At 38.1% G+C, this 13,745-nt stretch overlaps 1 protein-coding gene across 1 annotated transcript in view; it reads left to right on the top strand.

Moving 5' to 3' along the window:
- The window catches only part of LOC133663520 (myelin protein zero-like protein 2), a 56,819-nt gene extending 43,386 nt beyond the window's left edge, over positions 1-13,433 (top strand). The window contains exons 2-5 of the mRNA XM_062068047.1: positions 5,641-5,810; positions 8,128-8,338; positions 10,306-10,474; positions 12,582-13,433. Of these exons, the coding sequence (XP_061924031.1) occupies positions 5,641-5,810; positions 8,128-8,338; positions 10,306-10,474; positions 12,582-12,744 (713 nt within the window). The 3' untranslated portion in view covers positions 12,745-13,433. The remainder of the gene's footprint in view (positions 1-5,640; positions 5,811-8,127; positions 8,339-10,305; positions 10,475-12,581) is intronic.
- The last annotated feature ends 312 nt before the right edge of the window (positions 13,434-13,745 follow it).

Below are 13,745 nucleotides of genomic sequence, written 5' to 3' on the forward strand. Positions count from 1 at the left end.
TGTACAGACAAGAAATTGTGACTATTGATATTAAGTATCGACTATTGCGCCCATCACGCTTGCATCGATCCGATACAGTTACCAACATTGGTATCGATACTATATATAGTTAGATCGATCCACCCACCCCCATCACAAATTAATTTAAGGGAGAAATGTGTAATGATGTGTTACGGCTTTGAGGACATATTTGAGGAAAATATTCCCAAACTACCACCTATAAACCGCAAATCTATTTTATATAGAAGGGTTTGACAATAATGTATGTTAAACAGCTATATAACAGAAAAAAACTGCAAAACAGATGTATTTCTATAGTTAATATGTTTATTTTAAATACAGGGATCATTTTATTTTCATTATTAAACTGTTACAAATGGCTCAGGTCAGACTAAAACCGGGTCGTAGAAAAACTGAAGCAATTTTTCCTATAGGAGATTCAGTAATATCTCAACTTATAACTTGTTCTACAACCAAGCGCTTGACTAAAAAAACCTGTATCTTAAATCAAAGTTGCCCAGTGAAGTTAATTAAAATCAATCTGTGCTTGCCCCTCCCAAAACACCAACATTTTAACATGCCTTTTTAAAAAGAAAAAAGTAGCTTTTAGATCAGAAAAATTACATCACATAGTAGTTTCATGAAGTACATTAACAACATTTGTTAGCAGTATACCCTTGTAGGCTGCTTCTTGTGTAATAATAGGAACTATACTGAATGGCACAACAATGGGGGTTTATCATCTCATTAAGGTATCTCTGTGCATTCAAAATGCCATCAATAAAATGCACTTGCGTTCATTGTCCATAACATACTCCTGCCCATACCATAGCCCCAACCTCACCATGGACCACTCGATTCACAACGTTGACATCAGCAAACCACGCTGTCTTCCATCTGCCCTGAACAGTAAAAACCGGGATTCTTTAGTGAAGAGAACACCTCTCCAACGGGCCGGATGCCATCGAATGTGAGCATTAGCTCACGAAGATAAACTGCAGTCAGATCGAGACTCCGATGAGGAGGACAAGCATGCAGATGAGCTTCCCTGAGATGGTTTCTCGCAGTTTGTGAAGAAATTATTTCGTTATGCAAACCAATTGTTGCATCAGCTTTCCGGGTGGCTGGTCTCAGACGATCATGGAAGAGCACCTGCTGATTGTGGAGGTCCTGGGCTGGTGCGGTTACATGTGGTCTGCGGTTGTGAGGCCGGTTGGATGTACTGCCAAATCCTCTGAAACGCCCTTAGAGACGATTTATGGTAGAGAAATTAACATTCAATTCACAAGCAACAGCTCTGGACATTCCTGCAGTCAATATGCCAACTGCACGCTCTCTCAAAACCTGCGACATCTGTGGCATTGTGCTATGTGATAAAACTGCACATTTCAGGGTGGCCTTTTATCATGGGCAGCCTAAGTCCCACCTGTGCAATAATCATGCTGTTTACTCAGCATCTTGAAATGCCACACCTGTGAAGTGGGATGGATTATATTCACAAAGAAGAAATGCTCACTAACACAGATGTAGACAGAATTGTGAACAATATTTGAGAAGAATAGGTATTTTGTGTATGTAGTAAAAGTTTTAGATGTTTGAGTTCAACTCATGAAAAATGGGAGCAAAAACAATAGCGTTGCGTTTATGTTTTTGTTCAGTGTAGGAAACAGTTGTTTATGTTGCACATGGACGTCTTTGAGTAAAGGACCGGGGAGGTCCGAGTTGACAAAAACGTTATGTATGTCTGTTTACAAAGTGTAACGCTCGATCGTTTGTTGAGTCAACACTAGACGTAATGATCTGAAACACATCAAACACAGCATCTACAGCTTCTTCATATTTTTATGGATACATGTCCGTCGTTTTGACATTTGCGCCTGCGGTGTGATGCGGTGGGACTGACTCGCCAGGTCGACAAGCTGTAGGACATATTTTTAATGGTTTGTTGCTTTGATTCGTTCATCCGCTCCTTCTCCCTCGCATTACATTTCTGACTTCCAGTGGAGAGCAAGATTGTGTCGATCTCTGGCTATGAGCTGTGGAAAATGATTACTTCAATTGGCGGCAGGGAGTAAAGCATACAGGTACCACTGTAATCTGCATCCAATCAATCCATTCCAATTCAGACACACAAAATATGAACACAAAACACATTTTTTGAAGAACAAGAAAAATTGTACAAGCCACAACTATGCAAAATACATATATATTGGGAATTGAATAGATTAACATTAAACATTGTATTTATTTTATTGAAGACTATTAAAGACCATCCTTAAAGGCCTACTGAAATGATTTTTTTTTTAATTTAAACGGGAATAGCAGATCCATTCTATGTGTCATACTTGATCATTTCGCGATATTGCCATATTTTTGCTGAAAGGATTTAATAGAGAAAATCGACGATAAAGTTCGCAACTTTTGCTCGCTGATAAAAAAAAAGCCTTGCCTGTACCGGAAGTAGCGTGACGTCACAGGAGCTAGTATTCCTCACAATTCCCCATTGTTTACAATGGAGCGAGAGAGATTCGGACCGAGAAAGTGATGATTACCCCATTAATTTGAGCGAGGACGAAAGATTCGTAGATGAGGAACGTTACAGTGAAGGACTTGAGAGACAGTGATGGACGTATCTTTTTTCGCTCTGACCGTAACTTAGGTACAAGCTGGCTCATTGGATTCCACACTCTCCTTTTTTTATTGTGGATCACAGATTTGTATTTTAAACCACCTCGGATACTATATCCTCTTAAAAATGAGAGTCGAGAACGCAAAATGGACATTCAGTGCCTTTTATCTCCACGACAATACATCGGCGAAATGCTTTAGCTACGAGCTAACGTGATAGCATCGTGCTTTAACTGCATATAGAAACAAAAAAATAAAGGATAGAAGGAAGGATAGATAGAAAATCAACAATACTATTAAACCGTGGACATGTAAATACACGGTTAATGCTTTCCAGGCTGGCGAAGGTTAACAATGCTGTGCTAACGACGCCATTGAAGCTAACTTAGCAACTTAGCAACGGGACCTCACAGAGCTATGCTAAAAACATTAGCTCTCCACCGACGCCAGCCAGCCCTCATCTACTCATCAACACCCGTGCTCACCTGCGTTCCAGCGATCGGCAGAAGGACGAAGGACTTCACCCGATGCGTTTGGCGGCCCGGAGACGTAGGAAGTCAAGGTAAGGTCGCCGGCTAGCGCGGCTAGCGCGGCTAGCGCGGCTAGCGCTCCAACAAAGTCCTCCTGGTTGTGTTGCTGTAGTCCGCTGCTAATACACCGATCCCACCTACAACTGTCTTCTTTGCAGCCTTCATTGTTCATTAAACAAATTGCAAAAGATGTCCAAAATACTGTGGAATTATGAAATGAAAACAGAGCTTTTTGTATAGGATTCTACGGGTACCATAACTTCCGTTACTCTGACTTCGTCACGCGCATACGTCATCATACCGCGACGTTTCAGCCGGATATTTCCCGGGAAGTTTTAAAAGTCACTTTATAAGTTAACCCGGCCGTATTGGCATGTGTTGCAATGTTAAGATTTCATCATTGATATATAAACTATCAGACTGCGTGGTCGGTAGTAGTAGGTTTCAGTAGGCCTTTAAAGGTTTTGTAATTATAAGAATCTTTTTTGCATGTCTGCTGTTTGTAGTGTTATGACATCTTACAACATATCTAGTCAATAGAGCAGTACAAATACAATTCTGACTGCTTTGGTATGTTCCGTTATTATCTCTAAAAAGTATTGAAATATGTATATATTGTGTGTGTGGGTGTGCGTGTGTGTGTGTGTGTGTGTGTGTATAGTGTATGTTTGTATTGTCTATTTTGAGCCTTGTGGGTTTCACCAGGCTAATTTAAAACACATTAGTAAAAGACGTCAGAACTTGGTGATGAGAGAGATGCCTGCTAAATGGTGTGTAGGGGTCTGGTTGCCCACTTCTCTCATCCTACAGCCCACAGGAAACGCTCTGGAGCCTGATAAGGAAACGAACGCCCTGCTTACATTTTTCATGTTATGTTTTGTTTAAAACAATATAATGGTTTATTATAATGTGGAGCACAATAGGTTGGTCCATGCAACTTTTAGCTTAAAACTAGAGTTTTCTCATCACGTTAATTGAAATCAATTAATTGCTGTCATATTTTGTTTTTATGCCTGCGAATTGACTAGTCCTATTTTTGTGCTTGACTGAGAGCAACAGCACTACGGCACAAAGATAATATTAATCCACGGCAAAAAGGAGGTATCACTCTGTCACTTAGCCAGTGATGTTGGCTACTTTGAATGGTATAAAAAAATAGCCTAAAATGTTTACAGTCAACTTAAAGACGTTTCAGAAGTGTGTTTATAGTTTGAATGTTGTCTTGTTTTTAGTGCAGAGTAGTTGTGCAATGTTGTGTAGTGTACACTATATCCGAAATCAGACATGAAGAAGAATGTTATTTTTTATTGCCCGTGCATGTCGTAAGGCGCATGCTCGCGCATCTGCCGCTGGACGAAATGAAAACAAAACCTGTTAAACAACAAGCACAATCAGTCAACATTTAATCCAATCCATTTTTTATATTTTAACATGAAATTGTGCCAAATATAGACATGTATTTGTTAAATGTGTTCTCTTAAACCATTATTGTTAACATGTGCTAGCTAACACTGTGATCAAGGGCTCTCTTTTACATTATGTGATGCCGAGGTAAAGCAACAAGTTTAACATAGCTCAGAAAAGTGTTTTCACTGTTTTTGCTGTGTGAACTTCAGCATTTTATATGGACCTGATGTTTTGTTTTAGTAAATAAAACAGACTGTGTCTGTTCAAGTCTGTTAAACAATAAATGTGTTTTATCAAGCCACTTTTCTTAATAATCTTTATAATCCTCAAAAAAACCAACCAAAAAACCAGACTTGTTCTTGTTTCTCATAATGATTGTCAACGATCGGCAAAATAAAAAAATTAAAACGGCAGTTCCCCTTTAATACCGTTGATCTTTTCATCCTTAGTTTACGCACACTAATCCACAAACATAGAAAAATCACTTCCTCTTAGCAGCCTATGACAAAAATCAAAGTGAAGGTGGTGTTATACACAATCATCTTCACTGTGCTTGCCAAAACTCTTGTTAAGTGTTCTGCTTGTTTGTTAAGGGGGTCATACTGAGTGTTCTAATGACATTAGGACATCCTTTTGCTGCCATGAGCAGAGTGAGGCTGTGCAGACATGTGCTCTGTTGTGTGTTTGTGTCTTTGCTTTGATAAATCCAGACGTGGATGTTTAATTAATAAGGTGTTAGAGCCCTCTCTGTAAGTATCTCTCAGGGGACTCAACTGCATGCAAATTAACTGTGTTTGTTTACCTGTGGTCAGTGGGAATTCAATCTGCAGATCCAAACTAGCCACCAGCAATGGAGTATACAGGATGTTGTTCATTTGCCTTAGTAAAGTACATGTTTTTTCCAGCAGCAGCTCTGCGTAGGCAGGTCTGTGGGTACACGGCAAGTACTGACTGAAGAGAGTGAGTCATACTTAGTTTGCCAGTGTATTCGTGCATATGTTTATCAATGTTTTGTATTAGAATTGCTGTGTTTTGCCTTGCATTGTGTCTTCAGCTATATGGTCTTCTGTTGTAGGCGTGCTGCAGGCCAGCGGGATCCGTATATACACAGCAGGGGATGTGGAGGCAGTCAATGGGACAGATGTTCGTCTGAAGTGTACGTTCCAGAGTTCATCTGCCATCAACCCCGATGTCATCAGCATCTCCTGGAGCTTCAGACCTCTCAAGCCAGGCCGTGAAGAATCGGTGGGTTCATGTGTTTGTGTGTCTTCATCAGAAAGCATGAGGGAGCAATCCCCTCCTCAGTTAATTGGGACTCAACCAAGTACTCTACCATACTTGCTGATATCCTGACTTTTACAATCAATCGACAATGTATTCTGTTCCCAACTTTGATAGCGACCATTTTTCAATCGATCTTGCTGTAATTTTACAGACACGCACTTGTTTTATTTTAAAATGTGTGCAGTGGTTCAGGAGTAGACGAGTAACACTACAGGGTGTCCAAATATTTGTCCATAATATGTGTGGACTACAAAAATACCCAAACAAGCTGCAATAAGGAATACAAATATTTTTCTTTAACCCTTTTGCACCCCTGGAGCTCCTTATTTGATTGTTCACTTTTAAGAGGAACTGCACTTTTTTGGAATTTTGTCTATCGTTCACAATCATTATGAGTGACAAAAAAACAAATGTTTGGTTTTTTTTAATTAGGATTTTAAAGATGATAAAAAAACACTTGCTAATGGGAGTCACTTTTGTAGCCTTCAAAGCCTTCCAAAACAACTTCAAAACCCTCCATCAACGTTTCGTGTAACCACTGCAAATCTATATATAATGTAGTAACAAGACACGTTCATAATAATGTAATATATACAATATATACAGTTTTAATCATTGCCAGAACTAATAATGTTAGTAAATTATGTATTTAAAAAAACCCCTGCAAATGTTGAGGTTCATAACATGGGATATGTGTGTGTCAAAAAGACTGCCAAAAGAGGTTGATAGATGTGAATAAATCGAAAAGTAAAATATAGTGTAGAAATGCACCCAATTGCAAAAAATGTAGTCCCGATTTTCAAAAAATGTTTTTGTGCTGATAGAAATTTTATTTTTTTCCCTCAATTGTCCACTTTTTTCTCAAAGGGTGCTCACACCCCTGAGTATAAAGGAAAGCAAGATTATTTTATAAATATCTCCGCTTTGCCTCCATGGTTTGATTTCAACTTTTGGGGGCTTATGTAGATCCCAAATACCGTACACAGAAACAGGTACCAACTCCCTTTATAACTGATATTTTTAACAAACTGTAATTCTGGTATATTACTTTATTTTTTTCCATGAAAACAGAATGAATTCCATTCTCGTGATTTGAAAAACAAAAAAATATTGTTTTGGTGTAATTGTGCTCCTTACCCACCACATTGTGCAAAAAAATCATGATTATAATTCTCAGAGCTTTGATGAGCGTAAACCAGTTAAACTGCCATTAAACTCCTGAAATACAATGAAACGGATCTTGGGCAGTTATACACAACATGGCAGATATATATAAAATACTTGTGTATGAACTCAATAAACTCAACTCAACCACTGAACCTCTTTCTCTCTCATTCTAGCTCAGTAGGCACTGTAAAAATAATATTTTCTGTTTACTTGTCTACTGTTGCTCAATAAATGTTATGAATTATCAACCAACTATTCAAGGCTGGTTTTATCCAAACTCAAATATTCAACATTTCAACTTAAATTTTTTTAAATACTGCATATATTGTGTTTTCCCCATTATAAAAAAACAGTTATTTTTGACAAAGCCCCTAAAAATAATAAAAGATGTCAAAAGATATCAAGAGTTAAAAGTAAAAACAAATTTTTTTTTATTTTTGACTTATGAATCTTGAATCTTGAATTTATGAGCGGATCGCTTTTGGATCCTAAGAATCGCTTTTGGATCCTAAGAATAAGTGTGTATAGCCAATCTTAAGCTTGCTCAAGAGTTAAACTCCACTTGTGTCGATGTCATTTGAAGAAAAAAAATATTGGTGTGGGGAAAATCTGCATCTCTTTCATTTATTCGACAGTTTGAGAGTCTGAATGTATCTTGACTGGGGATTGAATGAGCGTATATCCGGGAGTCTTCTACAGAATCCAGAAGACTTGGCAAGCCTGGACATTGTTGAGTGTCTTGTCTTGTCCAGTGGAGCAAGTTTTCCCAGCATGCCTAGCTGTCGTTAAAATTATGACTTTTGACGGTACTATTGTGCTGCATATTTTGTACAGACAGGGTTAAATTGTTACAGTGGTGTCATGTTTCGTTGTACACAATTTAAATATTTATATTTTTAATGATAATCTAACACCCTTAGTAAGAATGGTTGTTGATTCTTAAATAGTACCAGGAGTTTGACATTTATTCCACACTCAATGTTTCTTTTTATTTCACTGTTAATTGTCTTACTATTGATTTTTGTTATCCTCTATGAACTATTTTTTACCAGCTTATGCAATCATGTGTGTGCTGTTTTATGTTTTAAACAAATCACAGTTTCTCTTTTAGGTTTTTCACTACCAGCAGAAGCCTTACCCTCCAATAGAGGGCATTTTCAGGAGGCGAATCACCTGGGCAGGTGATGTCATGGGCGGTGATGCCTCCATCATAATTCAAGAAGTGAAGTTCACCTACAATGGCACTTACATGTGCCAAGTAAAGAACCCGCCAGATGTGCACGGCACTGTTGGAGAGATTCGACTACGTGTTGTCACTACAGGTTAGCATTATCTCAGCAATATGGGGTGCGAAAGACCCTATTTCTCTCAAATTTGATATTATTGAAAATAAATAATTTCACAAGACAAATCCAATTTAATTTAAACAGCTGCTGTCTGGTTTCTGTCAGGAACATTTGCTTCGACCAACACAAAAAAAAGGCAAATAAATGGGGAATGTAGAGCATTACAGAAAGGGAATTTAATTTGCGTATTAATGTCCGATTTTTGTCATCACATATACATTAAACTCACAGTGCGACCAAGGTGTTTATCAAAACATAGATTTGCCTACATGCATTAGAGAAGGGATTTATTTGGCCCCATTCTTGGGTGGAACGTGTAAGAGGAAGGTGGGGGGTTGATCATTTTTGCAGAGCAGTCTGCTGAAAATCATGGAAAGTGCCACTCTACATAGCAACTAACCCTTTGGTCAAGGGTGGAATTGCCACAAAACACACTTTAAGATATTCACACACTCAACTGGCGGCTCAAGTGGATAGTGCACACCCCTAATTTGTCACGTTCCATATGTAAGGTAAGCCGCGACAAATGGGGCCATATGAATCTCCTTTCTACTGTAACAATTGAAAGATTTCAGGTGGAGTACATTTTAATCTGTGTACACACATTTCTAGTCTTACACACATTACGTGTCCGTGTCTCTCTGTTTACATTATCAAGTGGTCTGCTGCTTCCTTGCTCCCTGTAAATTTATTGTAGATCATAAATCATGCCTCTCACCTGGAGAGTAGATGGCTGAGGAGACAATATGACAAGTCGGGACACTTTGACCGCCATGTAGGACTTGGAACCGGCGAGGATGACATGAAAAGTGCTTATAATTTATCAGTATTCTCTTACTTTTTCTTTACTTATTTCATTTTTTAATACATGGCATTTACTATAATTTTGGGTATTTAAAAAAAAAAAGCAATGTTAAAGGATAAGCAAAATATTGTATAATTTTGTAAAGCCATTGCAATAAAGTAATAAAAAAGAAAAAACATTTATAGGTACAGTAATACTTGTAGTTGGTTTTGATATCGGACGATATCACTAATCGATGATCGGAATCGTCAGCATAAAACCCTGATCGGAAGGAACATTCCTAATTATGTTAGGAAAATGTGGCTGCATACAAAGAAATCCCTTCACAGAATAACACAGAAAATAATGTTTTATTGCAGGGGTTCTTTACCCTTTTGACCTCATCTGTAGTGAAAAATAGTAATTAATAGTAATCTTACTCTTGATTTTAATGACATCTAATAATCATATCTAACCTACTTACAGTTTAACAGGTAAACATTGTCAAATGATCTAAGTTATTAATGAATATGTTTTCTAAATAAACTGTCAATAAAATCACAGTACATATGAAAATTCAGCTTCACCACTTTAGTCATAATTTTTGCGCTTAATAAACTTCTCTCTGACTTAAGCTCCAGACTTCTTCTGTTTGTTTGACATTGTCATTACTGCCACAAGTGGTGGAAAAGTATATTACAACGGAGTGCCTCTGCGACGCATACAGACCACAACTGAGAAGTTATTTGGCGGCCCTTTAGGAGGCGTTGTTGGCGCAACAATGGGCCCTGGTCCTATGGTTAAACACTGTTTTAATGAATAAAATAATAAATGCTTTTTTGGGGGAGGGGTATGCTTTGGGAATGGTATCACATGGGAATTCCACAAAAGAGAAGATATTTGCAACACAAGTTTATAATGTGAACAACCATGACACTCTTGATTTAAACTCTTTTTGCAACCTTAACTTTAACTCAACTTTTGCAGAAAATACAAAATGACGAAGCAAATATTTTTGTGTGGTCCTGGACCCAATCAGGTAAATACTAATACTAATGTACTGTATCATCCTTGCCTGTACTGAAAACAGTGTTGTTGTCGATAACACCTGCCGTTGGGTGATACTAAACACAGACTTGTGTTGTATTTTCCTCCCCAGCTTCCTTCTCTGAGCTTCTGCTGCTAGCGTTCGCCGTCGGGGGCGGGATCGCTGTTGTGGTTCTTCTCCTCATCATCATCGTGTCCTGTCGAAGATGCAAGAGGAAGAGACAGAGGCGGGAAGGGGAAGTGGAGGCTCCTCGTAAAGAAAAAAAAGATCCTACAGTGTGGTAAGACCCGGGAGTAAGAGGGCATATGGGGGATAGAGAGAGGAACGGAATAATCATAGACTTCCTCTCTCGCTCCGTGTCTGACTATGGGGCTTGTGGCGCTCCTTCCTGGGGACTCTCTTTCCTGCTGGACATTAAACTTCTTCCTCCCTCTTTAACCACATTATTTGGATCCAAACATGGACCATTGATGGGCAGCTTGCAGTAAAGTGAAGACACTGAAAAAATGCCCGACTGTGCTTACACACACACTTAGTTGTCAACGTTTTCAATGTCGCAATGTGAATTTCACTTGTGTCATGTTTTTCTTTTTCACAACATCATCTTGTTTAGTTACACGGGTTTCCAAAACCATTTCTTTTTCACAACATCATCTTTTGTTTAGTTACACAGGTTTCCAAAACTATTTCCTGTTTAGAGTAAACGCTTTGATGATGTGGCGTTTGAACAATGTTGTATTCCTGCTGTTTGCCACTCCTACTAATACATTTCAAAGAGTAACATGCCGATGCAGTGCAATATAGATGCAATACTTTAACATCAACATTAGGAGCTGTGGAACGATACATGAGTACAGTAGTACCTCAACTTACGAGCTCAACATTTAATTAATTGACATCAATTTAATTGGTGCATGCCCCACCCTATCAAAACAACACATGTAACATCCCTTTTGAAATATTGTATAAAAACAATAGAATGTAGTACTAACAGCTATAGTAGCTTTATGAAGTAATATAATTAAGTATAGTATTTACCTTGGAGAGTGGACTCCTTCCAGCTGCTTCTCTGTCAAACACACCATCAGCAGCTTCTCCATATTTTCATGGATAAATGTCCGCCATTTAGATATTATCTTAACGTCCTTGGCTGGCGTTATTGATACGCTCCAACTGCTTTGCCAAATTGGCGACCATGGAGGGTCAAATGGGACACAATTAAATCAATATTTCAATAATTACTTAAATGTGTCTTTAATTAATTATAATTGGAATCAATTACGTAAATATTTTATTAAATGTCCTTGGATTTATTTAAAGTAAAAGTACATTTAATTATTTAATCATTTGATTATTTCAATATTTAATTAAATAGTAAATGCAATTATTCATGACGCTGACACAGCTTCATTAAATAAAGCATCACATAATGAAATCAATAATGAATAAAAAAAATAATTTATTCAATATTGAAAAACTAATTAAATAATTAAATGTACTTTCTATTAAATTAATTAATGATATTTAATAGCATGCATATGTATTGCATTAAAATTAATTAATGACACATTTAAGTCTGTTATTTGAATATGTATTTATTCCGTACTATCTGACCCACCATAGGCGGCCCGGCACTGCCGTGTTTTTGACCGACTTCTTTTTTTAATTCAATAATTATCTGCTTTTCTTGTCAGCACTGACCTTCACTCACTTTCTTCCTTCCCATGTTTGGAAAAAACAAAATTATTGCCCCTCTAGCTACATAAGCTAATGTTTTGATGCGGATCTTACGGGGTGCACTTTAAAAATTTGCCACGCCAACTTATGGCGGGGATGTTCCTAACTTAAATTTTTGCTTGCACCTTAAAGCATGACAATTTTCTCAAAACACTCTAAAATTGAGGCACTGCTGTACTTCCGTTCCCAGGATGATGTTCCTGTTACGGCGCCATTGCTGGTCTTTTTTTTTTTTTGTTTGTTTCAAGGTGCTGTTTGAATCCACACTTTTCAACTACTGCGCATCACTTGTATGTTTGGAGCAACGACAAACATGTCTTCCTCTTGCTTGGGTATCACTTTGCACTCTTGGGTTTTCAGATCTCCCCTGTGACAATTGTATCTTGGTTAGGGTGCTGCGTTGAGGAAAAAATGGCTAAACTAAACAGAGGTGGTGGTCAAAACTAAATGTACATTTGGACAGTTGCTTGTTTTGTTTACACCGTGCGACTCTAATATTTGCCCCCTGCTGTTTGTTTCATCTGCTTTTCTGCGTCTTGTCCTCATTGTCTGTGTTGTCCCGTGCATGTTTATATTTGTGTGTGTGCGTGTGCGTGTGTTTATGTTGCTCTCGACCCCTTTCCTGGCGCACGTCTCCCTGTGTTCTTTAGCCACCCAATGAGGGCCATCCACCTGTACCTATCACAGACGTCCATAGAGATTGACAGTTCAGACGGAATGATCTCAGATCCCAGCACGAAAGATTCCAGCTCCTCCTCAGAGGGTCCGAGCTCAGGCGACGACAGCAGCGAAGACGATATGGGTTCGGACTGAGAAGGTGGTGGGAACTGACAGAAGAAAGAAGGGAGCGGGCGTGCTTTCCTAAATGGCTTCATGTGGATTATGATCAACGGTGTACTCGTTTGACATCATGCACGCTGTCATCATGAATAGAAGGAAAAGGGGACGGATGTCCTGTTTGAACAATTCTGAATAGGACAACCAAGCCCTTGAAAGGTGATCAAAAGTGTTGCCTTGTCCAGAAATATTCATACGATGGAGTTAAACGCACTGACGCAGCAAACTGAGGGGTCACAGTAATTTCTAAAATCCACTCTTAACACTAGTTAACTGCAGTTTGTTACTTACTTGAATCAAAAAGTAATATATACTGCTCGCTGGTGTTGGAGCATACGTATGCAGTGTGGGAGTGCACAGTTTCGATCTGAAAAACCTCTGAATGCAAACTATCCGGTGAGCCTGGCAGAAACGCATTATGTAATACGTTTTACACCTCATGTAATAACGCCACATTTTGTAATCAACTTCTTGAACACATTTCACTATAAACTTTGACACATTTTGTACTAACTTGTTATGAGGGAATTCAACTAAACTCAGGGGTGTCCAAACGTTTTTCACTAAGGGCCACAGACTGAAAAATCAAGGCATCGCGATGGCCATTTTTTTTTTCCACTTTAATTAGCAGTATGATATTTAGATTTATTCTTTTTAAGAATATGCATACACAAATTGAATTACACAATGTGGCATTATTACATAATGAGGTGAAAATGTATTACAGTTTTGCATCGTTCTTGCATAATGCGTTGTTACAAGCCATGTATCATCCACCAAGTGACTGTAAAATAACCAAAAAAATACTTTTGTACTTTTCTACTGTTGATGTAACACTGAGCAATGTGTATAGATGTCAAGTTTAAAGCTTAAAGTATTTCATTTTTTTGTAGATACACTTTGACATAGAGCTTTTATAAGTGATTTTCTAATAAAAACATGTTTTTGAATATTTACCACATTGTGCTGCATATACT

The sequence above is a fragment of the Entelurus aequoreus genome, linkage group LG13 (genome assembly GCF_033978785.1).
Source record: "Entelurus aequoreus isolate RoL-2023_Sb linkage group LG13, RoL_Eaeq_v1.1, whole genome shotgun sequence".
In the NCBI taxonomy this organism is placed as follows: Eukaryota; Metazoa; Chordata; class Actinopteri; order Syngnathiformes; family Syngnathidae; genus Entelurus; species Entelurus aequoreus.